General features: G+C 34.3%; 1 protein-coding gene across 2 annotated transcripts in view; it reads left to right on the top strand.

The window, feature by feature from the left end:
• Positions 1-27,067, top strand: part of LOC143237383 (cartilage oligomeric matrix protein-like) — an 80,646-nt gene that overhangs the window by 32,254 nt on the left and 21,325 nt on the right. For both annotated transcript variants that reach the window (XM_076476583.1, XM_076476582.1), the window contains 9 exons: positions 1,822-1,962; positions 6,137-6,214; positions 7,131-7,283; positions 10,380-10,484; positions 15,125-15,232; positions 15,606-15,774; positions 18,888-19,006; positions 25,941-25,993; positions 26,197-26,282. In XM_076476583.1, coding sequence (XP_076332698.1) covers positions 1,822-1,962; positions 6,137-6,214; positions 7,131-7,283; positions 10,380-10,484; positions 15,125-15,232; positions 15,606-15,774; positions 18,888-19,006; positions 25,941-25,993; positions 26,197-26,282 — 1,012 coding nt within the window. The remainder of the gene's footprint in view (positions 1-1,821; positions 1,963-6,136; positions 6,215-7,130; positions 7,284-10,379; positions 10,485-15,124; positions 15,233-15,605; positions 15,775-18,887; positions 19,007-25,940; positions 25,994-26,196; positions 26,283-27,067) is intronic.

Genomic DNA, 27,067 nt, shown 5'->3' with positions numbered 1-27,067 from the left:
ACGACAAGCTTCACTAAAATCGGTTGCGAATATGTGTCGCTGATTTTGTAACTGATACATTAGAAGGAATACAACTGGTCAACAGCATATATTACAAACCATCGGCTTCTAAGCAGTTTTAATTTGTCAGAATGATAGAATGTCATCGTTATTTTATAGTTCACCCATGGATCCAAGTGAGAAGTACAGTTTTCGTGGCAGCAGGACAAGATGCAAATCATAAGCTTGTGCAAGATGCTCGAGTTGTTTTTATCTACTTTTCAAAAAATAAAAATAAAGTTATTACTGCTAGCGTCATGGCCCGGCCATGGCCAGGTGGGTTAAGGCGTTCGACTCGTAATCTGAGGGTCGCAGGTTTGAATCCCCGTAGCCCCAAACATGCTCGCCCTTTCAGCCGTGGGGGCATTATAATGTGACGGTCAATCCCCACTATTAGTTGGTAAAAGAGTAGCTTAAGAGTTGGCGGTGAGCGGTGATAACTAGCTGCCTTCCCTCTAGTCTTATACTGCTAAATTAGGGACGGCTAGCATAGATAGCTTTCGAGTAGCTTTGTGCGAAATTAAAAAACAAAACAAAACAAGCGTCAGAAATTTTTAGTACAAACAGTCAACAAACAAAATTAAGCGATTACAACCTACTAGTAAAACCACCTGGTGAGAACCAGTGGTAAAGGAATAGGTTTAATGATGAAATAATTGAACTGAAAACTAATATTTCATTATGTCAAACACAGCGTGTAAAATGGGTATATTCGTCCAAGAAAAAATAGCGCCGGTCTGACATTCAAGAACAGTAGCACTGTTTTTCGTAAATGATGACACAAATCTGAAATATCCTAATAGATGTCACACTTCTTTTTATACGTTTTATTTTTTGGTGTAGAAATAACCCAGGTATATCGTGAGAATTTTTTAGAAATCCGCTTGTTTTTATTTTTATGCACTTCAGGCTATTCTATATAATTTCAAAAGAAATCTGGACATTTTTTCAAAACCAGAATAATTGGTGATTGTTTGAATTTCATTGACTTTAGCAGAACCACTGTCCATCATGGTCATGCAATTCGTACTCGGCACTAACCATTTAAAAGCCTATTTTGTAAACCCTTGCCTTTCACATCTGCCTATGCTACAAATCTCTATTGATGCTATTTTGTAATGTAGCTTTTGTTTTTCTCCATTTTAATTTTCAACTACCGAAAAAGAAAAAGTGGATGCGCCCAAAGAAATTGACAGAGACGTGTGAACGAGGCCTACTTTCTATAAGACACATTCCTCCTACCGAGATTAACAGAAACATGTCACATGAACAAGGCCTAACTTCACAACAGACAATTCCTTCCTCACGATTTTAACTGAAACCAGTTGTGTGAACAAGGCTTAATTTCAAAACGGAATTACCCTCCTAACGACATTGATAGAAATCAGTTGTTTGAATAGGCTTGATATTAAAATGGAAACTCCTTTCTAACAACATTTACAAAAACCAATTTTTAAACGAGGCCTAACTTCTTAAAGAATTCCTTTTCGGAAGAGATTAACGGATATCCATTGTCTGTGCAGAAACTTAACTTCATAAGAAATATATCCAGTTTTTATACTATTGTGTGTGCGTGTGTTTTTATAACAAAACCGTATTGGGCTATCTGCTGAGTCCACCGAGAGGAATCAAACCCCTGATTTTAGCATTGTAAATCTGTAGACTTATCACTGTACCAGCGGAGGACTTTTATAATATTGAGATAGTCACAAAGTCCTAAGACGTTTCAGGAATTTGTTTCTCAACTAATGGGCAATGTTATTTTTGCTTAAATTGTTACAGTGCAGTTTGGCTGTGCCATGTTACCCAAACGCCACCTGCACTAATATTGCTCCAGGTTTCCTCTGTGGTTCCTGTCCCCCTGGATACACTGGCCAGATATTGAAAGGGGTAGGAGTGAAGCAAGCTCGGATGTTTCGACAGGTAAAAATAGTTATCATAACAATAAACAATGCACATTCAAGTTTCAAACACCTCAATTCGTGTGGGAACTTGTACGGTCAAAGTGTTACTTTTACTCCAATAGCAAAAATAAAAATTAAAGTTTGTTTTAAAGTCGATTTTTTTCTATGAATGTTTTGAATTATTTTATTAGTTCATTTTTCAATGAAATAACAATGGTGATTCTAAAAAAGAAATATACTCTCACTTCTCTGTATATGTTTCCAAGTAAAATTTGAGGTGTACCACAAATAAACAATATGAACAAGTTAAATAAAAAGTTCGGGATTTGAAAGTTCCAAATAAGAATCGTATGGAAAGTAACGAAATAAGATTGGAGATGCTGTAGGCATTGTTACTTATATTACGAATCCCTGTTTTGACTTCACAAAATATAACAGCATGTAGCCTTATTTCCTTATTTTCCTTGCAATCTATACTTGCAGATTTATAACTTCCCAGTTTTTGTTTATCTTGTTTGCTAGTTTTTATATACTCAACTGTTGGCAAATGACTACTTGATACGGTATCTAACCTTATAAATTGTGATGATAATAAACATAGCTGAAGCTAGCCGATACAGTTAATGATGATTTACTATAGCTATTGACTACTGGATCGCATTAGTCGAAATGTGAAACGTTAAGCTGGAGTTGGAGATTGTCATGGAGATTTGTTGGAGAATAAAGTGAGAACTTATAGTTTCTGTGTAACTAAAATAGTTATATAAAATACATACCACTAAGTAAGTATATACCTAAACTAATACATAACCTCTCAAAACACGTATAACATTTTACCAGTAAGAAAGTAACACTTTGTCAAATAAAACATATACTTCTAAAACATAGATTTAAATAAACTTTCATGTATCTTAAAGTAATTATTCTATTAATGTGTATAATAAAATTTAGTATTATGTGTATTGACGTTTCTTTACTCCTTAATTTTACACATAATATTGGGGTTACACCCTCTAAAGCCACCGATTGTATACTGTACAAAGTGTTGAGCATTCTGCATGTTACAGACATTTAACGTTTATCTATTATAGGTTCGTACGTCCTGTTTCAACCTGTAATTCAGTTTTCTTTTTTTTAAGGAACACCTGATATTTGTAAAAAAAACAACTAATTTTAAGGTGTAATGATAACATCATTTACACCAAAATTACGATGTATTTTTTTAGCTTATGTAAAACATGACAGAAACAAACTGATCTTTTAATACACTCTACAACCTTCACAGTACCTTAATTAGTATTCTACAAAAGCTCTGGGTGCAATATAGGAAACCGTTTTTGTTGTACACTGGTTAGAGAATAATAATAGTTACAAACTGAAAGTTTTGTGTATATTAGTTGGTTTTTTTTTTAAGTATAACATGCTTTTTGTGTATTTTTATATGAGTACAGTTTTAGCAGTTAATAGTAAAGCTCTTAAAGTGTTGTTCGAACTGAATCTTTACTGTTTTCAGTGTTTTATATCAGAATATTATATTAGGATTATGTGCAATTCCTTGCGATCCTTTTTATGAATCACTATTGTAGTTTATGATATTATCATATAACATAAGTCGTACTATGTAATGAGAACTTTATCATACAAGTGTAATATGAACTGACGAAGTAAATAAAATGTAACTTGAACCATATAATATGAATTATAACTACAGGGTGTTCGGAAAGTCACTGTGCAGTTTTGTAATAATATTTATTCAGTCTATTTCAAGCCAGCAACTGATAGCGGTGTTTAGAAACAAAATAAGAAGGATCCAGGCCTGTATTGATGCCAACGGGGGTCACTTTCAACATTGTTTATAATTGTCATTCATATTTACCTCCTGTATTCTATATTGAAACATGTCTGTTAATAAATATATAAGTGCACAGTGACTTTCCGAACACCCTGTATTATGTAAATAATAACTGTCGTGTCAGTTCCTGTTTTGCAGTAAGATAGTCTGATCTGCGATCTGGTGATTATCCTGTATTGGTTATTCATCTTTTGTTATGATCCCTTCCTTGCACTAATATGATCTCGTTTCCCATGCATTAAAACTAAAGAACGACTAATAAGTGATACTAAACACATGTAATAAGTTTTATAATAAAAGGAAAACAAGAAACAAAAAAATCACAAAATCGGTTCTGCTATACAACTATAATATGCATTATAATTTGAAAGTACACTATAAATTCCATAAAGAATTACGATAAACTATAGGTGACTCTCGCTAATAGCATCACTGACCAACGTATCTGTTTAAGCTACGTAAATAATGAGTCCAGTTGCGGGAAGTAGTTAGAATAAAGTTTAAATTAATTAAATAAAATCTGTATACCTAGTAATTGCAATACTTCAAGTAAATAATTAAAATTGAAGTAATCTCGTGAAAGACGAAGCATAAAACGTAAGTATCTAATTTTCCGTTAATATCCGTAGTGTTCTTTCGCCATAAGACGAAGCTAACCAGATATTCAGGTATAACAACCATTAGAAAGCTTCTTAACAACAATATATATAGAAAAATAATGGAAAATATACCTACTGTTCTAGGTTAGCAGAAGAATTGGTTCTATCATTAACAAACCAATTTAATTCGCCTGCTGTGTAATTAACTCTACTAACTGTGCAGAAGCTTTGAAAATGCCTTCCTAATGAGAAATATAATGCTTTCAGTACAACTATGGAATTACCTGTTGAATCGAAAGCGAACAAAATAAGCTTTCTGTTCTCTCATACACTTCTGTTCGTTAGTGTAAATATCTCTGGGTTAGAAATTTGATGAAGAAAATGACTGCTTTCGTTTATTTGCTTGATCCACTGTAAATTACTTCAGAATTTTGTATTATCTTCAGAACAAGAAAGAGCTTTTTTTGAAATACAAATAATTGTTAAGGTGGTAATCCTAATTAAATAGGCTCTTGGTTGAGCTCAAGGTAATTCTTAAAATTTCGCTTGAATAAACCACCTGAAATGTTTCATCATAAAGTTATTGTAAAATTATTATAATTATAACAAACAAACACAGGCTGAACCTTACTCTTCCACATCTTGTGACTTTTTTTTGTAAATTTCTAGTCATCTCAAAACAGTGACGCAAGGGAAGTTAGTTTGTTTTGAATTTCGCGCAAAGCTACTCGAGGGCTATCTGTGCTAGCCGCCCCTAATTTAGCAGAGGGAAGGCAGCTAGTCATCACCACCCACCTCCAACTCTTGGGTTAGTTTTTTAACAGTGAATAATGGGATTGACTGTAACATTATAACACCCCCACCGCTGAAAGGAGCATGAAAGGAGGGAGCATGTTTGGTGTAACAGGGATTTGAACCCGCGACCGTCAGACTAGGAGTCAAGCACCTAAACTACCTGGCCACGTCGGGGCCCCAGGGAAGTAGTGATTTAAACGTTTTATTCAGAGCATTTCTGAAAAGGGCGAATTATTTGGTAGCAATGGCAGAGTTTTATCCGGGTCCTCTTCGTAGGGAGAAAATACTATGCTATCCATTCCTTCAAGGGTTTTCCATTTTTAGAATAGAATCAGTTAACTTATTTTAATCATTTCAAGAGGAATCTTCAGTTATTTATTTACATATACGCTAGTGAATTCTAATTTCATTTTTGTATTTTTAATAAACTAGAGTCCACATTTATAATAGTAATTTCACTTTCTAATGAGTCTTTAGTAATTAAAATTGAAACACTGAAGTTTCAAATTATAATGAAAACAAATATAAAGTTTCTGATAATTAATACGAAGGATTTCTAAACTTTATATTATATCCTTACGATGTTAAATTCATTTAGTTTTATAGATTATCGTTGGAGGGTCTGCATTTATTCGTATCACGTATCATTTTTTTATTGTCTGGTTGTGCATGTTTGAATGCTCAGAAAGCTATAATCTTCAGAATGTGTGAACAAAAGAATGTGAATTACAAGCTAGGTCATCAGTGAATGAATAACCTCTGCTCTTTCTTAAAGTAGTCGTTTACATGAGAAACGATATAATAGGACAGAAATAAAGTAACAGAAAATTGAAATAATTTTTCGAAAGTGTATGAGCAGGATTGACGTGTACAAATACACACAATAAAGATTTACAAGTCTTGAATAATAATATGTTTCATTTTTTTAACTGTGATTTATTTTTCAGCATTGTTTGGACATCAACGAATGTGCGGACGGAAATAACGGCGGTTGTGTGGAACACTCCTTCTGTATCAATACTGAGGTAACACATGTCCAGTTCATCCCAGAAACGTTTAAAATACTTAATATTAATTTCTGATAAAACAAGCTGCCTACTTAGAACTAATCAAAAGTCAATCTGGTAATGACGATAGCTAATTAAATCTATGTTCTTAATTATAAAATTATAATGCATGTTTTCATCAATTGGGCATTCTCACTGTTAACGATATTTTCGGCCGTAAACCCAATAATACTTCACGAAAATTATCCACGCCGAGAGATTTAGGTTCGTCCTATATGCCTATATTAAGCTAACACTATAATTTCTGCAGTAAATATATAATGAAGTTAAATATTTCATTGTTTGTAGTTAAGCACAAAGCTCCAGAAAGGACTATCTAAATCCGGTTTCTAGCATTTTAAGTCCACAGACATACCGCTTTGCCACTGGGGGCTAAAATTTGAAAAATAAAATAAATGTACCGCTCTTTTGAACAAATATTATTTGTTATTTTTACCAGTATTTTTGTTATTAGTAAATATTATTAAGTATTCTCGTGGTTGTTATTCTGGAGTAAGATACGTACTGGTAATTAAACAGTTAACCGTTTCCTATGCTAAGGCCCAGCATGGCTCGGTGGTTAAGGCACTTGAGTCGTAATCCGAGGATCGCGGGTTCGAATCTTCGTTACATGAAGCATGCTTGCCCTTTCAGCCGTGGGGGGCGTTATAATGTTACGGTCAGTCCCACTATAAACATTAGGTAAATAATTATTCATATTTATTCACTTCATCTTCTCGTTTTCCATAAGCACAGCAAGACAATTTTAAGGATTAAAACATCGTCATTAAGTGAGTGAATAACTAGGTTACACAACAAAAATAGACACATATAGATTTTATACGTATTTGTAACAAACATTTTTTAAAAAAGTAATCCAATCTTGCCTTACTAGGGATCTTTCACGTGTGGAAAATGTGTCGACGGTTTTATTGGGAACCAAACGTCTGGTTGTGTTTCTCACCCTGGAAGATGTCCAGATGGAACTGCTTGTGACTGGAATGCGGTTTGCGAGTTGCAGCGTGGTTTAAGCTCCTTCTCTTGCAGGGTACGAGAGATTACAGTTTTTCCTTTGACGTAAAATGTATTCTAATATACAGCAAAAACTCATTCATTATATCTCGCCGTTTTCTGTTCTTCAGTTGTTAGCGCCCTCTTTTTTGGTGTATTTTTATTTTAATAAACTGAGTGATATTGGCATATATCTGAGACGTTACAGAAATACTGCTGTCAAGACAATAACTCAGTCTCAATTAAAACATGCTTACTTCACGTCAAATAATTCTGCTTTTAAAAGTAAATGAAGATTGTGTTTATGGCTGTTAGTTTGGCCTACTCCAAATAAAACAGTTTCCCTTTCATTCTAATACACGCGATGTAGTTCATAAATAATTTTCATACTCATATGTGTATGGTATTTGCTACACTAAATCACATAATCTGTTTTGAATTAACAAGGCCAAATGAACGCATAATGTATCACCATGGTCCATATTACAAGAGTCAATAGAACGTGTAATGTATCACCAACAGCAGTATAACACGAAATATATTACCGTTATTAGAACACGTAATATATTTCCAAGATCAATAGGATACGTAATGTATTAAAGAGGTCAAGTGGACGCGTAATATATTACCATGGTCAGAAGAACATATAATGTATTTCCAAGGGCAAGAGTACGTGTAATATTTTATCAACCTCAAATGAACACAATATAATATTGACCCGTAACATGTTGACTGTTGATCTGTACTTTAAAAGGTCAACATTATACGTGTCAACGTGCTAAGCGAGAACCAAATTTCTCAAAGATCAATATTAGCAGTGTGAAGTAAGTATATTAAATACGCTTGTAGTTACAGCATCTTCTAAACAGTGATATAGTCGCAGATAACACTATGTAACAAAATTTTTACTTTTTCTTGTTCCTGGGCAGAAAGTGTTATTTCCCAATTGCTTATGCCTAAAGTAAATGGAAAATACCTATTTTTCTCTTCAAACTTTGCTTTTGTGACCTGGGTAACGAAATTTTCAAATTTGCCCATTTTCCAGAACATTCCAGGTAGATTTGGTGTTGAGTAGTTGATGGAAAAATTTTCTCGATCTTACAAGAACTTTCTACAATGTTGTAGAACTTACGAGAATTTTCAAGAACCTTTTAGAATTTCTTTACAACTTTCCATAGTAATATATATACAGGGGCTCACCACTTACCACTTCAGTTTAGTTCTAGCTGCTTAAGTGAGCACATAGGCCTATCGGATTTTATCAGAGATGGCATCAAGAAGCTGCAAGCATTCTTCAGACGCATTCTGCTATCTATGTTGTCAATTTATCAAGACAAAAGCGAAAAAGTACTCTGTGACAGCATCTGCTAAAACGTGTGAAACATACAAGACATATTTCGGCATGCCTGTCGGGAATCAAGACAAACCCTGGGCACCTCATTTTACCTACGACCATTGCAAAAAACTCTAGAAGGTAAGAAGGACAGTTTTTGCTTGCTTGAATAGAAAGATTTTATATTATATAAATTTTAGACCTTTTACAATTTAAGTATCTTTCGGTGCACCTCAAAGAGGAATACAAAAGCGTCAAGGCTTCTAGCAAGGTATTTACGCTGTTGTATTTCTCTTTGAGTATGGCTGGAAGGTTACCAGAGATGTAACATTCCCGATGGGTCTTTAAGGAGGCTTTACCAAGTTTCCCTGTTATCTTTGCCTTTGTGACAGCAGAGACACCGCAGTGCACTTCAACAGGAAGCACTGGCCACAACAGACCCAGTTCTCTGCGTGGAGGCACAATGTCATGTGCGTGCCACTAGTGGACCTTCAGAAAGTGTTGTTCCCACCATTGCACACAAAACTGGGTCTTATGAAACAATTTGTCACAGCTCTTGATAAGGAGTCTGCAGCCTTCAAGTATCTTCGAGACTTCTTCCCTAATCTGTCTGAGGCAAAGGCCAAAGCTATTGTCTTCGTTGGACCACAAATAAAGATGATCCTGCAGTGCAGAGAATTCCTCAAGAAGCTCAGTAGGAAGGGAAAAAGAAGCTTGGGGCAGCTTTGTCACAGTGGTTCGGGGTTTCTTGGGCAATCACAAGACCGAAAATTATGTGGAACTGGTTGAGGTTCTGGTGACGAACTAAGGCAAAATGGGCTGCAGCATGTCCCTGAAAGTCCATATCCTTTGAGCTCATCTTGATATATTTAAGGAGAACATGGGAGCATACTCAGAGGAGCAAGGCGAGCGCTTCCACCAAGACATACTGGACTTTGAACGCCGCTACAAAGGAGCGTATAACGAAAACATGATGGGAGACTATATTTGAGGACTGATACGTGAAAGTGATTTACATTGCAGTCGCAAATCTCGAAAAACTACTCACTTCTAAACATTTTTGTTCATTTTTGTTCATTTTTGTATAACTTTTGTATAAATACATGTAAATTTTGATTCATATCTTGTTTTATTCACACCTTATGTAAATTAAAATGTGGAAATTTGTCTGTTTTTACATAGAAAATATGTTAATTTTTAAATTTCATTGTCTAGGTCACAAAAGCAAAGTTTGAAGGGAATAATAGCCATTTTCTGTACTTGTACAACATAAGCAATTAAGAACTAACACATACTATCCTGGAACAAAATTTGTGTTACATAGTGTAATTTCAAAGAAGCTAAATGACTAGTTCGCAGGGAAGTAACTGTTGTGTAATTCACTGACTGTGGAAGTAACTGTTGTGTAATTCACTGACTGTGGAAATAACTGTTGTGTAAGTCACTTACTGTGGAAGTAATTGTTGTGTAATTCACTGACTGTGGAAGTAATTGTTGTGTAATTCACTGACTGTGGAAGTAACTATTGTGCAATCCACTTACTGTAGAAGTAATTGTTGTGTAATTCACTGACGGTGGGAGTAACTATTGTTTAATTCACTTACTGTTGAAGTAATTTGTGTAATTTCACTGACGGTGGAAGTAACTGTTGTGTAGTTTTACTAACTGTTGAATTAACTATTGTGTAATTTCACTTACTGTGGAAGTAACTGCTGTGTAATTTCACTGACTGTCGAAGTAACTATTGTGCAGCTCACTGACAGTGGGAGTAACTGTTGTATAATTTCTCTGACTCTGTAGTGTCGGATTGGCTGGGCAGGGGATGGGATGTTTTGTGGTCCAGATAAAGACCTGGATGGTTGGCCGGATTCTAATCTTCCATGTTCAAGTCCTCACTGTAAAGCTGTAAGTACATTGAATATAAAACTAGTTTTAAGCTTTCTCTTCATCAAACTGCATTTCTCGCATATCTTCAAATCTTTCCGTAGCTTGTTTAATAGTGATATGTATCACAAGTTTCTTAATAATATTTGAAATACATTTTTTCTTTCCCTTCAACAATGCTTCGTAAAGCAGTTATGAATATTTCAGAACTAAACTAAATTGTCCGGGGAGACAATTGTCAGGTTACCTAACTGAACTTTGCAATGCTTGTTTGTTATTAAACACAAAACTACACATTGGGCTTTCTATGCCGAGCCCACGGCGAAATACAATGTTTAGTGTTGTAAGCCCTCAAACTTGCAGCTAAGTCAATGTTAAGAAAGGTTGGTTGTTTAGTGTTTATTGGCGAAAAGCAATTACGCTATCTGCGCCAAACAATTGGTAAAAAAGTTAAATGTAAAAGTAAAAATATTAAAATATGTTAAAGCAAATCAAAGGTGGAAATAGAAACTTAAATAGAATTTTAAAATGTCAATGTATTTTAAAATTTAAAACACAACTGGATAGAAATGGATGATAAAGAGAAATGAGCCAGTCGGTTTTGAATATCTACGATGACAGGATGAGAACTAAGATAAAGAGATTTCAGGGCCAATTAAAGAGCTAAGCGAGTAGGTATAAATAGTACAACTAGTGTAATGCATATTTTGTACACGATCCAGGGAAAGAGAAATGACGTACAATTCGGCAATGAACAAAGCAACTGTGGAGAGAATCCTGTGTGCAACCACCGAACCACAACATACCATGGCAGAGCCCAAAGTGTTGCCTGATTTCCAACCATCTGTATAAATGAGAGTGGAAGGATGGTTTGAAAGATGTTCGGAAAATAGAAGATGGTACTACTTTCAATCAGGATTATCCGCTTTCCTCAGATGACTCAAAGAAAGATAACAGTTGAGAATCTTAATAAGCCATGGAGGAATGAGCTGATCAATGGAAAGACCAACTTCATCCAAGGACAGATCCAATTGAGCCATCTGCACCTTGATACAAAGGCCAAATGAAACAGTGGTAAATTATCTCTTCTGATAAAGCATGGCCAACTGGAAAACACAACCCCAAGTTGGATGCTGTGGTAAGGATCGAAGTTTTGAAGTGTACAGTGAGACATTTGCAAACGGCAGAGATGTAGAAGAGGTTCATGAGACTCAGTGTACAAACTCTGGACTGGAAAAGTGTGGAACGCCACCATGCAGAGCCAAAGCCCCAGATGGTAGAGGGAGTCCAACATCTTCTAGGCCGAGGTCCTGACAGAGCCACAGATCAGAAAGCCATAGTCCAGTTTCTATCGAATAAAGGCATGATAGATCTTTAGCACGAAACATGCATCCACTTCCCGAGAGATATGAGAGAGGACACAGAAGATGTTTAGTGCCTTTGTATACTTGACTCGTAGCTTCTTTATGAGTGGAATAAGGGTCAGCTTACGGTCTGAAGATAAGCCCCAAGAACTTTTGCCTCAGCGACTATGTGAAGTACAACTTCACTGACACGCTGTTCGGTAATGGGGTGAATTCTCCATTGGGAGCAAAGGTACATGCAAATAGCTTTAGACAAAGAAGAGGTAAAACTGTTTGCTATAGTCCACTTCAATAAACAATTGACGGTAGTCTGTAGCTGCCACTCAATAAACCTCATGCTCGATGACTCATACGGGATATGGAATTTGTTGACATAGAGCCCATTTGCAACGGTAGGAAGGAGTTGTCTGGTAATGGCATTAATCTTTATACTAATACATGTGACACTAAAGACACAACCCTGAGGTACTCCAAACTTCTATAGGAAAGAACGGAAAAGATCAAAAACTTATAATAAAAAATGGGCAAATGGCCATACAATCCATATGAGTGGAGGTCTCGCAAAATGACGTGCCTTCATATAGTATCGTAAGCTTTCTCAAGGTAAAAAATAGTGACACAAGATATTGTCGCTTGAGAAAGGCTTCTCTGATCAATATTTCAAGCCAAATCAAGTGGTCCACAGTGGAAGCACTGTCGTCGGAACTCACACTGAGTGGGTGAGAGGAGGTTGTCTGATTCGAGTAATCAAACAAGATGACCATCAACCATCCTCTCTAAAATCTTACAGAGACAGCTCGTCAAAGCAATTGGACGGTAGTTTGAAGGAATCTTATGATTCTTCCCAGGCTTAGAGAAAGCTAGAACAATACCCAGTGTCAAGCATCAGAAAAAGCATTCTCCTGCCAGATCCAGTTAAAAACAACCAAAAGAACAGCAACAGAGGCATGAGATAGATGGCGCAGCATCTCGAAGTGAACATCATCAGGTGCAATGGAATTTCTGCCAGATCAATGAAAAACAAGCGTGAGTTTCATCAGTGTAAAGAGGTAATTATATGGAAGAAACGATCGCGTTTCCCGAGTCTTGGTGACTAAGAAGGAGGTAATTATATGGAAGAAACGATCGCGTTTCCCGAGTCTTGGTGACTAAGAAGGTGGTAATTATATGGAAGAAACGATCGCGTTTCCCGAGTCTTGGTGACTAAGAAGGTGGTAATTATATGGAAGAAACGATCGCGTTTCCCGAGTCTTGGTGACTAAGAAGGTGGTAATCATATGGAAGAAGCGATCGCGTTTCCCGAGTCTTGGTGACTAAGAAGGTGGTAATTATATGGAAGAAACGATCGCGTTTCCGAGTCTTGGTGACTAAGAAGGTGGTAATTATATGGAAGAAACGATCGCGTTTCCCGAGTCTTGGTGACTAAGAAGGTGGTAATTATATGGAAGAAGCGATCGCGTTTCCCGAGTCTTGGTGACTAAGAAGGTGGTAATTATATGGAAGAAACGATCGCGTTTCCCGAGTCTTGGTGACTAAGAAGGTGGTAATTATATGGAAGAAACGATCGCGTTTCCCGAGTCTTGGTGACTAAGAAGGTGGTAATTATATGGAAGAAACGATCGCGTTTCCCGAGTCTTGGTGACTAAGAAGGTGGTAATTATATGGAAGAAACGATCGCGTTTCCCGAGTCTTGGTGACTAAGAAGGTGGTAATTATATGGAAGAAACGATCGCGTTTCCCGAGTCTTGGTGACTAAGAAGGTGGGGAATGAAGTAGAAGTGCTAGATGCACCAAAAAAAAGCGTTTGCCAAGAGCATCGGTGGTGCTCTGAGCATCAGCAAGTCCTGGCTGTTGGAGAGCAAGATTGAAAGAGGACGAAAGTATACTGCCCACTGATCTTTCGAATCTTGTCCAATATAACTTTAGAACTGGTGGTAGAATAGATGCCAGATGTGTACTTAAACCAAGAATATTTTGGCTTTGACGTCTTACCTGCCGAGCATATACGTGGGACCACTGGAAAGCAATGCAGTTTAAAAGTGTGGGATACCTACAAAAGATATCCTAAGCCCGTTTTTGAGTCTTACATGCCATGTGGCAGGCAAGATTCCACGATGGACGAGGATACTGTGGAAAACGTGTCGAGGTTTTAAGAATACATTGAGCAGCTGTCTGGATAATACAGTCAGTCACTGCTGCCACGCAGTCGTCTATTGATGGTTTACAGACGATGACAAGATCAAGTTCTGAGAGAGCAGCGAAAAAGAGCCACTTGGCCTGGTCCAGCTTCCAGCGAGGCACACGAGTTCGATAGCGTCTACTTCGGCTAATCTCCCTCAAACTTATGGAAGGATGTTGGAAAGAGTGGGTAGACCTCTATCAGCAGATGTAGAATCCAGCGACTAAAGTCGAGAACGAATACTCGTTCGACATCTTGAGGTAAAAGAATATATGCTCGAGCATATATCAGAAGCTGAGACCAAAGAAAATGGACACGAGCAATCACTGGAAGGATTTGTGGGAACAGAGATTAGAGTAGACCTTGACTCGTCTACTGACTCGTGTACTCGTTTAACTATGGAGGGCAAAAGACTCTTCACATGGTTGGAGAATGGCTCTGTTGGAGACACGAAAATATCTGTTTGCACTCTCACTGTAGAGTGGACGACACTGACTTCAGAGTCCCGCTATACGAAATGTCTTTTACAGTTTTTAAACGTTGTACCACCTCTTACTTTCTCACTTATTTTGGGAAAGATCGAAAATACAAGGTGTGTGAGCCACTACAATTCACAAAGTGTGGTTCCAGTTTACACTAGTCAGCTTTATTGTGTTGGCTTGCTAGGTTGAAAGGTTCCAAGTAGTAACCACATTTTTCAAATTGTGGAGGAGGGCTGTCCTTCAGACTGATTTAAAATGTGGCTTCGGAGCTCCTTGTTGTAGTACGCCATATTTTCTACGGGTTTTACTCTTTCTATGGTAAACATTGACGTTATCGTCCTTCGAAATATTGTGGTTTTGTATTTATATCTTTGAAAAGTTTGCTATACAAGTCCTGTTTATTGAAAAGGTCACAGAATATGATGGTCGGAAATACATCTTAACCCTAATACGTATATATCTACTAAATGAGACACCAAAAAGGTATATATTAATATCTACTTCTAGCTACTTACCATAACGTTAGCATATGCAAAACATTTTTATAAAGCGCAGTTAACCCTCTACATACGTAGCAATTCAACAAGTCTTTGTTTTAGTTTTTTCACTTAGATGTATCTTTATTGGACTACGTAGGATAACTGCCCTCATACACCCAATAGTGGTCAAGAAGATGCTGACAATGACACCATAGGCGACGCCTGCGATGAAGACGCAGACAATGATGGTATTCTTAACAACCCGGTGAGTTTGTGAATGCGAATACATTTCAAAAACAGATTTTCTTTAATTATATTCAAATAAAACTAATATTTGCGAATATTATTTGCTACATGTTGAGAAACGAATCTTTTTCAAACCGAAAACTCCGGTACAGAAACGAAAGTAAGTTTACGTTAGCTCTTAATGGAAACGTCGCAAAATAAGAACTAATTCTTGTGCTTGTTTGCTTAATAATGGTTGGACCACATGAACATTTTCCTTATGAATGTTAGTAAATGAAAACTTTAATAATAATGTGAATTTCACTTCAGTTATAACTATTAACATTTTATTCACCTGTTGATAGTCAAATTCGATTAAAACAAAAAAACTTAAAATATTTTATTTGAAATAGGATAACTGTCCTCTTGTGGCAAATCCAGAACAAAGTGACACTGATCCAGATGGCGCTGATAGACTAGGTGATGCTTGCGATAATTGCCCTACCGCTCCAAATCCTGATCAAACTGATACTGATGGTGACGGAATAGGTGATGTTTGTGATGAAGACGCAGACGACGACGGTCGGTTTCCCTTTAATAAATCTAGAGTTAATCGATTATACAGTTTCGAATTTTTAGAAAGTAGAAAGCAATGAAAACTATGAACTCCAGATCAAAAGATAAGATTCTTGGGTCACGGAAATTTTATTGACTCCGCACGGTATTCATGTATAAATAAATACTCTAAGCCTTTAAAACAACTCAATATATTATAATTAGTTTTTAAAATAACTTGGCGAAAGTTAAACTTGTTAATTATTTGTGATTAACTAAATATTTATTATGCACGTGTTATAGGTAGTAATTTTTGTATAGGAGATTTTTACAAATGGTGCACAAGGAAAACATATCAGACCCGATCGCTAATTCTGCTAATTCATTCGACGAAAACCTTAAAGGTAAATGCAAGATTTGGTGACAACTGGTCCAGCTGTTCGTTAGTTATTAAAAAAAACACACACAGAGACTTCTGTCAAAAATTATTTGGTTTGTAATAAGAGTTGTTTTTGTTTTAACTTTTAATGGCATTATACGAACACGAATAGTTAGAACCTACTTCTATTCTAACTGGTTACACTCGAGTTAAATAATCGGGGCACTTTAAAATTGTCATTATTTAGAGAGTGGGATGTTCTCTTTTGCGTAGGCAAACTATTTTTATCAATAAACTTAAGATTTATCACTTGTGAGAGGATTAACTCAGAAACTTCGTAGTTCTTTCACTAGAAGCTACACTTGAGGATTTATATGTTTGATAGAACATTAACTTACAGACATTTTAATCTTTTCTTTGTTAGAGAATCATTCTAGAATAGGTCAAATCTATTGAGGACTCTCGAGTTTAAAAGCTTAATTGCTTATTGACCACGTGGTTGCCCATGAATAAATAAAATACTCAATGGACAAGGTCATTTTGGAAAAGATTATGCTAGAAGTAATTTAATTCATTAGGGAATACGTTTTGAACAAATGGAATATGCAAAGGACGTAGTCGGTTTTGAGAGGTTTAAGTTAAATCCAGTTCAATAATTTCATTACGAGAGTATGTCCTTAGGCATTACTCAGATCTTAGGCTTTATAAAAAGCTTATGTTAAACTCGGTTGGTTTTTGTCTTTAACGTGGTTTCTATTTACAAAAGAAAAAAAAAAACTACTGAAAAGCCACCAGCTAGCTTAAAACAGCCTACTGCTCTCCAATGATCCTAGGACTTCTGTTCTCGCTCAACTTAGAACTATTTGCAGAGGAAACAAAATTCCAAGTTCTTGTAACACCAGTTTAATATTCTTCAATCTTATTTTACACTTATAACTACATATTTTGATAAACCCATTCCACGTCTCCCAACATAGTTTGTGCCGATTCAAACCACTAAGCCTAACTTTCTTTAATCCGTAAGTAAACTAAATTTTCCCTTCTGTAAATTCCTATCTGTGCGAACGTTGACATTATCTGTGAACAGCCATAAGTTCATACTGATTGTAAGTAATGTTAATAATGCCATGAGTAACTTTAATGTGTCTGTAAGTAAACTTGGCGCCGTGATTGAGCAACTGTGATACTTCCTGTGAACAATTTTAGAAATAAATATGTATAACACTGATAAAGCTGTTACTAACCTTTGTACTGTCTGTAATTAAGTTTAGTACCTTTACTGAGTAACCGTAATATTATCTCTAACTAAGTTCAATACATTTATGGAGTAACTTTAGTAACATATGTAACTAAGTATATTTATTCAGTAATCCTAGTATTACCTGTAACTAAGTTCAGCACCTTTATTTAATAACCTTGGTATTATTTCCAAGTTTAGTACCTTTATTAGTAACCTAGTATTATCTGTAACTTAGTCTAGTACCTTTATTGAGTAACCTTAGCATTATTTGTAACTAAGTTTAGTACCGCTTTTTGAAGAAACTTATTATGATCTGTATCTAAGTTTGTTATTTTTATTAAGTAATTTTGGTATTATTTGTAAGTACGTTTAGTACCTTTCGTGAGTAACTTTAATATTATCTGTAACTAAGTTTAGTACCTTTATTGAGTAACCAATATATTATGTAATTACGTTTAGTATCTTTTTGAATAACCTTTGTATTATCTGTAACTAATTTTATTATCTTTACTTAGTAACCTTAGTATTATCGCTAGCTATGTTTAGTACCCTTATTGAGTAACCTTTGTATTATTTGTAACTAACTTTTGTACCTTTATTGAGTAATTTTAATATCATCTGTAACTACGTTTAGTACCGCTTTTTGAAGAAACTTATTATGATCTGTAACTTAGTTTATTATTTTTATTAAGTAACCTTAGTATTATCTGTAACTAAGTTTAGTATCTTTATTGACTAATCTTTGTATTATCTGCAACTAAATTCAGTAACTTGATATTTCCTGTTGGTAACTTTAATATTATAATGAACAACAGTGTTACTGCCTGTTACTAATTTTGGTATTGTTTGTTGATAAATATGATGGTGGCTGTCAGAAGCTGCATTATTGTCCTTGAGTAACTTTGATAGCGTCTGTGAGAAACCATGATATTACTGTTGAATTGCTCTGTAAATTAATAAATATGAGTTTCTCATATGTTATAAGATAAATATTTAGTTACCTATTTTGTAAGAGGAAAAGGATGGAGAATGCAACAGGCACTTACCTCTTGCATATAACTTCAAACCCAACAGGCACTGACCTCTTGCATATAACTTCAAACCTAACAGGCACTGACCTGTTGCGTATATATTCAAATTCAATAGGCACTGTCCTATTGCGCGTAACTTCACAATAAAATGTGTGTTGAAGTTGACTAGGAAACAGGCTAAGAGCTTCGACATAAAAACTTATGTAACTTATTTTTCTTATTTCACCTCACGCGGCCTCCTTATTTCTCTATGTTACCGCTTCTCATCGTGATAAACATACCAGTTTTATGTTTAGTAGTCATGTTGTGATCCTCCAGGTATCTCCAATTTATATGTACTAGTTATGTTGTGTTCCTCCAGGTATCTCCAATTTATATTTACGAGTTATGTTGTGATCCTCAAGGTATCTCCAATTTATATTTACTAGTTATGTTGTGATCCTCCAGGTATCTCCAATTTGTATTTACTAGTTATATTGTGATCCTTCAGGTATCTCCAATTCCCTGGACAACTGCCCTTTTGTGGCTAACCATGACCAAAACGATACAGATGGAGATAACATTGGAAATGTCTGTGACAACTGCCCTTTTGTTGTCAACCCTCTACAAGTAAGGCTTTACATTTTCTTTCATAGGCAATCTGTTTTAAAATTGTATATACCTACGCATATATGTGCTTCGCAATTTTATGTTTATTGCACTTTTGAGAAATATTCTCGACTTATTTTTGTGTATGACATTCCATAGGGACAAGTTCTGTTTTGAAGGTTTTAGAATTTTATAAAAATCTGAATAAGACACACAGAAAAAAAATTCATTAGCGCCAACTTGATTATAAGAGATCGATATATTAGAACATACATTTAGTTGACTTAAGTGTCCAATACTTCTCAAAACGTATTAAATGTAACGTCGTGGATGTTGTTGTTTTATGAGCAGAGATTTAAATTTGAAGAATTGTTGTGCTTACAGTGATTAAACTAAATAAAGTTTTCATTTTAATTTTGTTTGTTTCGCGCATAGCTACACGAGGGCTATCTGCGCTTGCCGTTCTTAATTTGGCAGTGTAAGACTAGTGGTAAGGCATCTAGTTATCACCAACCACCGCCAACTCTTGGGCTACTCTTTTACCAACGAATAGTGGGACTGACCGTCACATCATAACATCCCCACGGCTGAAAGGACGACCATGTTTGGTGCGACGGGGATTCGAACTCGCGACCTTTAGATTACGGGTCGAACGCCTTAATCCACCTGGCCATGTCATTTTAATCTAAGTCACCGCGTCACGTAATGAAGTTCAATATTTGAAAACAAGCATGTGACTTTCCTACAACAGTTTAATGTTTATGTGACTCGAGGAATTTCGTTTTAACTAGTTAATATTTTAGAAGTACCAAAGTTCTGCGTGAAGGGGAAAAAAAACAGACACAGGGAAATTGAAGGTCTGGTAGCGCTCGCTTCATGTCTTCTGTTTCTTAATGCACTTCTTTGTTGTATCTTTCATGGAGCAGAAACGTCATATACGAAACGTTAATATAACTAAATTGGATAACATGAATTAATAAAATACTCAAACAACTTTGTGCTCCTAATATTTTATTCGATTTAAGCTACAACGGACACCTTAAATAAACAATTTTCTTATATGATTACTTGAAAAGAATACCTATTACAGTAAATTGGAAAATCAACTCATAGCGATTTTTAACACCTTGTTTTTGTATGTTGGGAAAAACCAAAACTAATTACTTCATGTTAGATAATAGGTCCCACAGCATAACCTACCAAGAACTACTGTATAACTTAATCTTCTAGACGTTTCTTGATTATCAATCTGTCGATCGTCCTTGTCATTACATCAGTTGTGTGGTTGGTTAAGATACGTGTTTTATTACCGTATAAAAGGTAATTAAACAAAAGATAGATTTCTTCTAACCAAGATTAAAAAAAGAATAGAAGGAAGACATAGATCTGTTATAGTCTAGTTTTCAGTATACTTACTGATTATGTTCGATTTTTTTACAAGTTACACTTTTACAGTAGCGCTAACATTGTGTTTCATTCTAAAAAATATGCATCTAACACTAGCTATGTTTATTTTTTATTTTAGAAGTTTCCAAAAAAAGTTCAAAATAGAATTCAGTTCTGTGTTTAGAAGTAAAAGGTATAATTATTCTTTTTCGTAACGGTATAAATGTGAAGTGAAAAGTTCAGCGTACGCGCTAAAATGGGCTTCAAGATAATCTGTATCCGTTATTCGCTGCTAAAGAAAACAACCCTACAAAGTAATACGTACGCCACGTACAGTATCGAACGCTAGACTGACAGCTAGCGACCACAATCAGTGGATTCTAAGAACTCAGTGAAAGTGAAGAAAAATGTTTAACAATATGTCAACCACGTTACATGTACTATATAAAGTGCCACGACGCGTACAGTCCAATGCCAGGGCTCATTAAACAGGCTATGATATGACAGACATAGTTGTAGCTCAGACGCTATATGTCTTATTAAACATCAGTTATTATGATGAAAAGTAGAATAAACTGATGAATTAATTTTTTTCAATTTTATTTGATTACAGATCAGAATTAGTATAATGATTAATAACACATTAGTGTGATGATTAATAACACATTAGTGTAATGATTAATAACACATTAGTATAATGATTAATAACACCTTAGTATAATGATTAATAACACCTTAGTATAATGATTAATAACACATTAGTGTGATGATTAATAACACATTAGTGTAATGATTAATAACACATTAGTATAATGATTAATAACACCTTAGTATAATGATTAATAACACCTTAGTATAATGATTAATAACACATTAGTGTAATGATTAATAACACATTAGTGTAATGATTAATAACACATTAGTATAATGATTAATAACACCTTAGTATAATGATTAATAACACATTAGTATAATGATTAATAACACATTAGTGTAATGATTAATAACACATTAGTGTAATGATTAATAACACATTAGTATAATGATTAATAACACCTTGGTATAATGATTAATAACACATTAGTATAATGATTAATAACACATTAGTATAATGATTAATAACACATTAGTGTAATGATTAATAACACATTAGTATAATGATTAATAACACCTTAGTGTAATGATTAATAACACATTAGTGTAATGATTAATAACACCTTAGTGTAATGATTAATAACACATTAGTATAATGATTAATAACACATTAGTATAATGATTAATAACAAATTAGTGTAATGATTAATAACACATTAGTATAATGATTAATAACACCTTAGTATAATGATTAATGACACATTAGTATAATGATTAATAACACCTTAGTATAATGATTAATAACACATTAGTATAATGATTAATAACACATTAGTGTAATGATTAATAACACATTAGTATAATGATTAATAACACCTTAGTATAATGATTAATAACACCTTAGTGTAATGATTAATAACACATTAGTGTAATGATTAATAACACCTTAGTGTAATGATTAATAACACATTAGTATAATGATTAATAACACATTAGTATAATGATTAATAACAAATTAGTGTAATGATTAATAACACATTAGTATAATGATTAATAACACCTTAGTATAATGATTAATAACACCTTAGTGTAATGATTAATAACACATTAGTGTAATGATTAATAACACCTTAGTGTAATGATTAATAACACATTAGTGTAATGATTAATAACACCTTAGTGTAATGATTAATAACACATTAGTATAATTATTAATAACACATTAGTGTAATGATTAATAACACATTAGTGTAATGAGTAATAACACATTAGTATAATGATTAATAACACATTAGTGTAATGATTAATAACACATTAGTATAATGATTAATAACACCTTAGTGTAATGATTAATAACACCTTAGTGTAATGATTAATAACACACTAGTGTAATGATTAATAACACCTTGGTATAATGATTAATAACACCTTAGTGTAATGATTAATAACACCTTGGTATAATGATTAATAACACATTAGTGTAATGATTAATAACACCTTAGTATAATGATTAATAACACCTTAGTATAATGATTAATAACACATTAGTATAATTATTAATAACACATTAGTGTAATTATTAATAACACATTAGTGTAATGATTAATAACACATTAGTATAATGATTAATAACACATTAGTGTAATGATTAATAACACATTAGTATAATGATTAATAACACCTTAGTGTAATGATTAATAACACATTAGTGTAATGATTAATAACACCTTAGTGTAATGATTAATAACACATTAGTGTAATGATTAATAACACATTAGAGTTCATATATTTTAACACCAATTATTTATTACATTATTTAAATTTGTTTTTAAATAATCAGGAGAACTAGCTATTCAACAAGCTAAGTTTCTTGTCTTTATTTTTCTCAGAGTTTGCAACACATTATTTCTTACGTTAGAGGTGTCAAACAGCGAATTAAACCTGTCTATTTATTGAGCTAGCTAATTACTTATTTGTAGTTGTAGATGAATGTTTATTCTTGAAAGCGTATCACATCCATGATGAAAAGGGATAAACATAAATTAATAAAAATAAAAATACACTCTTTCCCTCATTCCCGGATTTCAATTCGCGTAGCTTTGTTCAAAGAGAGTTTCTTTCGGTGTCATTGTTGTTTCCGGTGCTTTCTTGTACTTTGTAATCCTGAAAGGTAACGAACTTTCCAATCCTGTACAATCTACGTGATGATGTGTGTTATGTTTGCCATATTACGATTTGGATAATATTTGCTTTCATGAATTAATTCCCTTTAATGTTTTGCTCAAACAGTAATGATTACAGTGTAAATGTATTGGGTTGATGTAACACACTAAAATACGTCAAATGTATTCGAAAATACACGAGGCAAGCTGAAAAGTTATTGCTTTAACAATGAAGAAATACACAACGAGCTATCGGTTTAACTCAAAAGAATTATAAAAGTCGTTCAAACAATGAAAATTGTTTAACACAAACTGTAGTTAATATGTCATAATTGCAGAAAACTAAAACACGTTGTATCATTAATCACGTGCTGTAAAACTGCATTTATCTTCAGTTTGCCTCCAACTTCACCTAACAATAAACATATATTTACACTGAACAAAATACATTTTGGTGAATTAGGAGCTAACTAAGTTGAATATAAATTTGTTTACAGCACATGATTCAAATGATACAATGTGAATGATGTACATTTGCTTTATTTTAATGTATTTATGACATATTACCTACAGTTTGAGTTTCAGTAGAATATTAGCTTTTCTGGTTCAATTGTTTTTAGATTAACATGAAATTTTCTTAAAAGAAGTTTTTTATTATTAGTGGGCGATTTCTTTGCCAGTTGTACTTACTTTACAAATACTAAGGCTTTGTTTTAAATATTGGAAACACTTATTTAAGTTAAAATAAACTAAATTTGTTCTTGTAGACATGTGACAAAGAAAGACTTGTAATTAGAATATAATATAATATTTAAAATGATAGTGCAATAATAATAGAGAGTTCATCATTGAAAAGTATAGCAATCATAACTAATTCTGAAATCTAACTAAAAAACAAAAGGGCTGGGTTAGGCCTGTAGGTTATCGTCATACTCTACAGCTCGAAAGATCCAAGGATCGAGCCCGCATGTGTCTCCGAGCAACTTTTGAACTTTGAACTTTGGGAAATTATAAAAGCGTCAGCCAATCTCGACTTTCTGTTAAAAATAGGTGGCAGATGTTGATGTCTGTTTGCCTTTTATATAACTAATATTAACAAATTAGTAATGGCTATACTTAATGAACCTTGGATTTTTTTGGCCGTTTAACCTGTGGCTTGCTCGTTAAATATCTTAACATTACAATAACCGATTGTCACATGAATTCCATTTTCTTTTCATCGCATTTTCTAATTGCTAAAATAGCATATTGCTTATGAGCCCCTAATGGCAAAGTCATAAAACACAAATTTGACAAAAATTTCAATATTGCAGTTGATCACGCTCGTGGCAACAAAGGCTTCCCATGTACATTGCACAGAAAATAAGAGATTTCTATCATTCTTTTTTTTTTTATGGATAACAGTTCTTCCCACTAGTATTTTCACAGGTAAAAACATGATTACTTTATGTGATGCAACATGTGGATTCTTCAGATAGAAAACAGTAAATGTAAATAAGTCAATAGTTTTGAGACTTCGTAACATTACTGTGTTATTCAACTCACCAACAAGTTAAAAGGGAAGTGATTCGACTTTTAAGCCAATAATACTGTATTTCGCTATAAACTATAGGAAAAATTGAGAGTTATGGAATGTTTAGGGTCAATATTCATCACACTTATCCAGTGAATCAACAAAATTGCTTTTCAAACTCCTGGTATACGTTGTGTGAAACGTGTGAAAGATACAGTATTTTAGTAGCAAAGTAAAAAGAGTAGGTAGGTATGCTTAGTTCCTCAACACAATATCAGTGGAATGTAACTATGCAGGACTTACGTAACTAAGGTTGTGAGATAAACTGATGCTTCTTATATTAAACATTACCAACAATGCGTTGTTGAAACCTTACTTGTTCGACATTAAAAAAAAAAAAGTTGTTTACCCTTATATGCATGGTTTGATATTTAAAATTAATTTATTTCGAGTTGTGAACTTATTTCCTAAGAAACTCTACTTGTTTTTTTACAGAATGGAAGAGTATGTACATTGTAAGAAAATTCTAATAACGAAGCGATAAGACGTTTGGGGAAGTATTCCTTTCTGAATGAGGAAACAGTATGGTTGATGTGGTTATCCATAACACACAAACATTACAACAAAAATAAACTTTAAATTTTCTTATTTGACCTTTTTACCAACCAACAACTATTTGTTTATTTATTATAAAGTACATAGCTAAACAATGGGCCATCTGTGTTCTGCCCACCACAGGTATTGAAAACCGGTATCTAGCATTGTAAGTCCACTGACTTACCATTATGCCACAGGGAGGTGGGGTTTCACTAACTACTACTAAAAAAGAAGGGGGGGTTCAGAACGTCTCTAACTGTTTATTAAACATTCAGTATCTCTAAACAGTCAACAGTCGTTTTCACACAAATACAACATACGGATTATGTTGGAGAAAAATGGTTTTCTGGAAATAAGCCGCTCGTTTTATTTCTTTGGTGTTCCCCAGCGAGTCAGCGGTAACTCTTCGGATTTAGAACACAGTGGACACAGCAGATAGCCCAATGTAGTTTTGCTATAGAAAACACACATGCAACCTTCTAGTGTCCATTACTTCTGTTCAAATCCGAAATGACAGTTGTCTCATCAAGGAACATTTTTATTTTTATTTCCGTAAGTGAAATATTCTATACACAAGAGAATGTACGTCAACCTGCAAATTATTTTGTACTTGTCACATATTTATACATTTGATATTTAGTTTCGAACATTAGTGTCAGAAGCAGGTATTAAATTGTTTTCCCTTCTGTCTTTCGTGTTGTAGATTGACGCAGACAAGGATCTCGTGGGAGATGCATGTGACGACAATGTTGATAGGTAAGTCACTTATGAAAACTATCACACGTGCGAATAATTTGAATCATTATGGTAGGCTTCTCGTAAAGTTGTTTTTAAAGACATTCGTGGAAAATGTATTGATTTATATATCTGCTATATCACACGCTTCTCGGTTTTATCAACGTAAAGTTTTCGTGTATATTATTAAGTAACGTTATTAGTCTGTAATTAACTCATTTCAGAGATTACGACGGCATTCAAGACAACCTCGACAATTGTCCAGACGATGCAAATAGTGATCAGCTGGACTCTGATGAAGACGGACTTGGTGAGAATGCGTAGCGTTTTGTGTGTACATTGACAGTGTATTTAGCGTAGCGCTTGTTTGTTTGTTTGAAGTTAATCCTGAAACTACACAGTGGGCAATTTGTGCTCTGCCTTACCCGGGGTATCGAAACCCAGTTTCTAGCGCTGTAAGTCAGCAGACATACCGCAATGCTATTAGAAGATGATAATAACAACCTTGTATGAAACTTTTCATGTTATGGTTTATTATAATATAAAATCTACTACTGTGTGATGATAGTTATAAATCCTCGTGATGAAGAACACGTTTTCGTGAGAAATAAATGTGTATAAAGTTAAATATCACTATGCTTATATGATGATGATGGTTGTCAACAAAGAGTAATATAATTTCAATACGTTTCTACGAGGCTCGACTCGTAATTTGAGGATTTGAAGACCCGTCACACCAAACATATTTGCTCTTTCAGCCGTTGGGCGTTATTATGTGATGGACAATTCCACTATTCGTTAGTAAAAAAGAGTTGGCGGCGGGTGGTGATGACAAGCTGCGTTTTCTCTAGTCTTACACTGCTAAATTAGGGACGACTAGCGCAAACAGTCTTCGTGTAGCTTTGCGCGGAATTCAAACAAACGTTTTTACGAAGCGGGAATGAGATTTATTTCCCCTCCAAAACGTAAAAAGCTCTTTTTTTTTATCTGTTAGTTTGGGAATGAAGCAAAAACAACTCAGCACGTGGCATTTCAGTGTAGGAAATTATATCTGTGATTATAAAATTATAATTTAACAATTTGTTAGGGCTGAAT

This window comes from Tachypleus tridentatus, chromosome 13 (assembly GCF_004210375.1).
Source record: "Tachypleus tridentatus isolate NWPU-2018 chromosome 13, ASM421037v1, whole genome shotgun sequence".
NCBI lineage: Eukaryota > Metazoa > Arthropoda > Merostomata > Xiphosura > Limulidae > Tachypleus > Tachypleus tridentatus.
The sequence above is the reverse complement of the archived record's forward strand: the minus strand, read 5'-3'. Positions and strand labels throughout refer to the sequence as shown.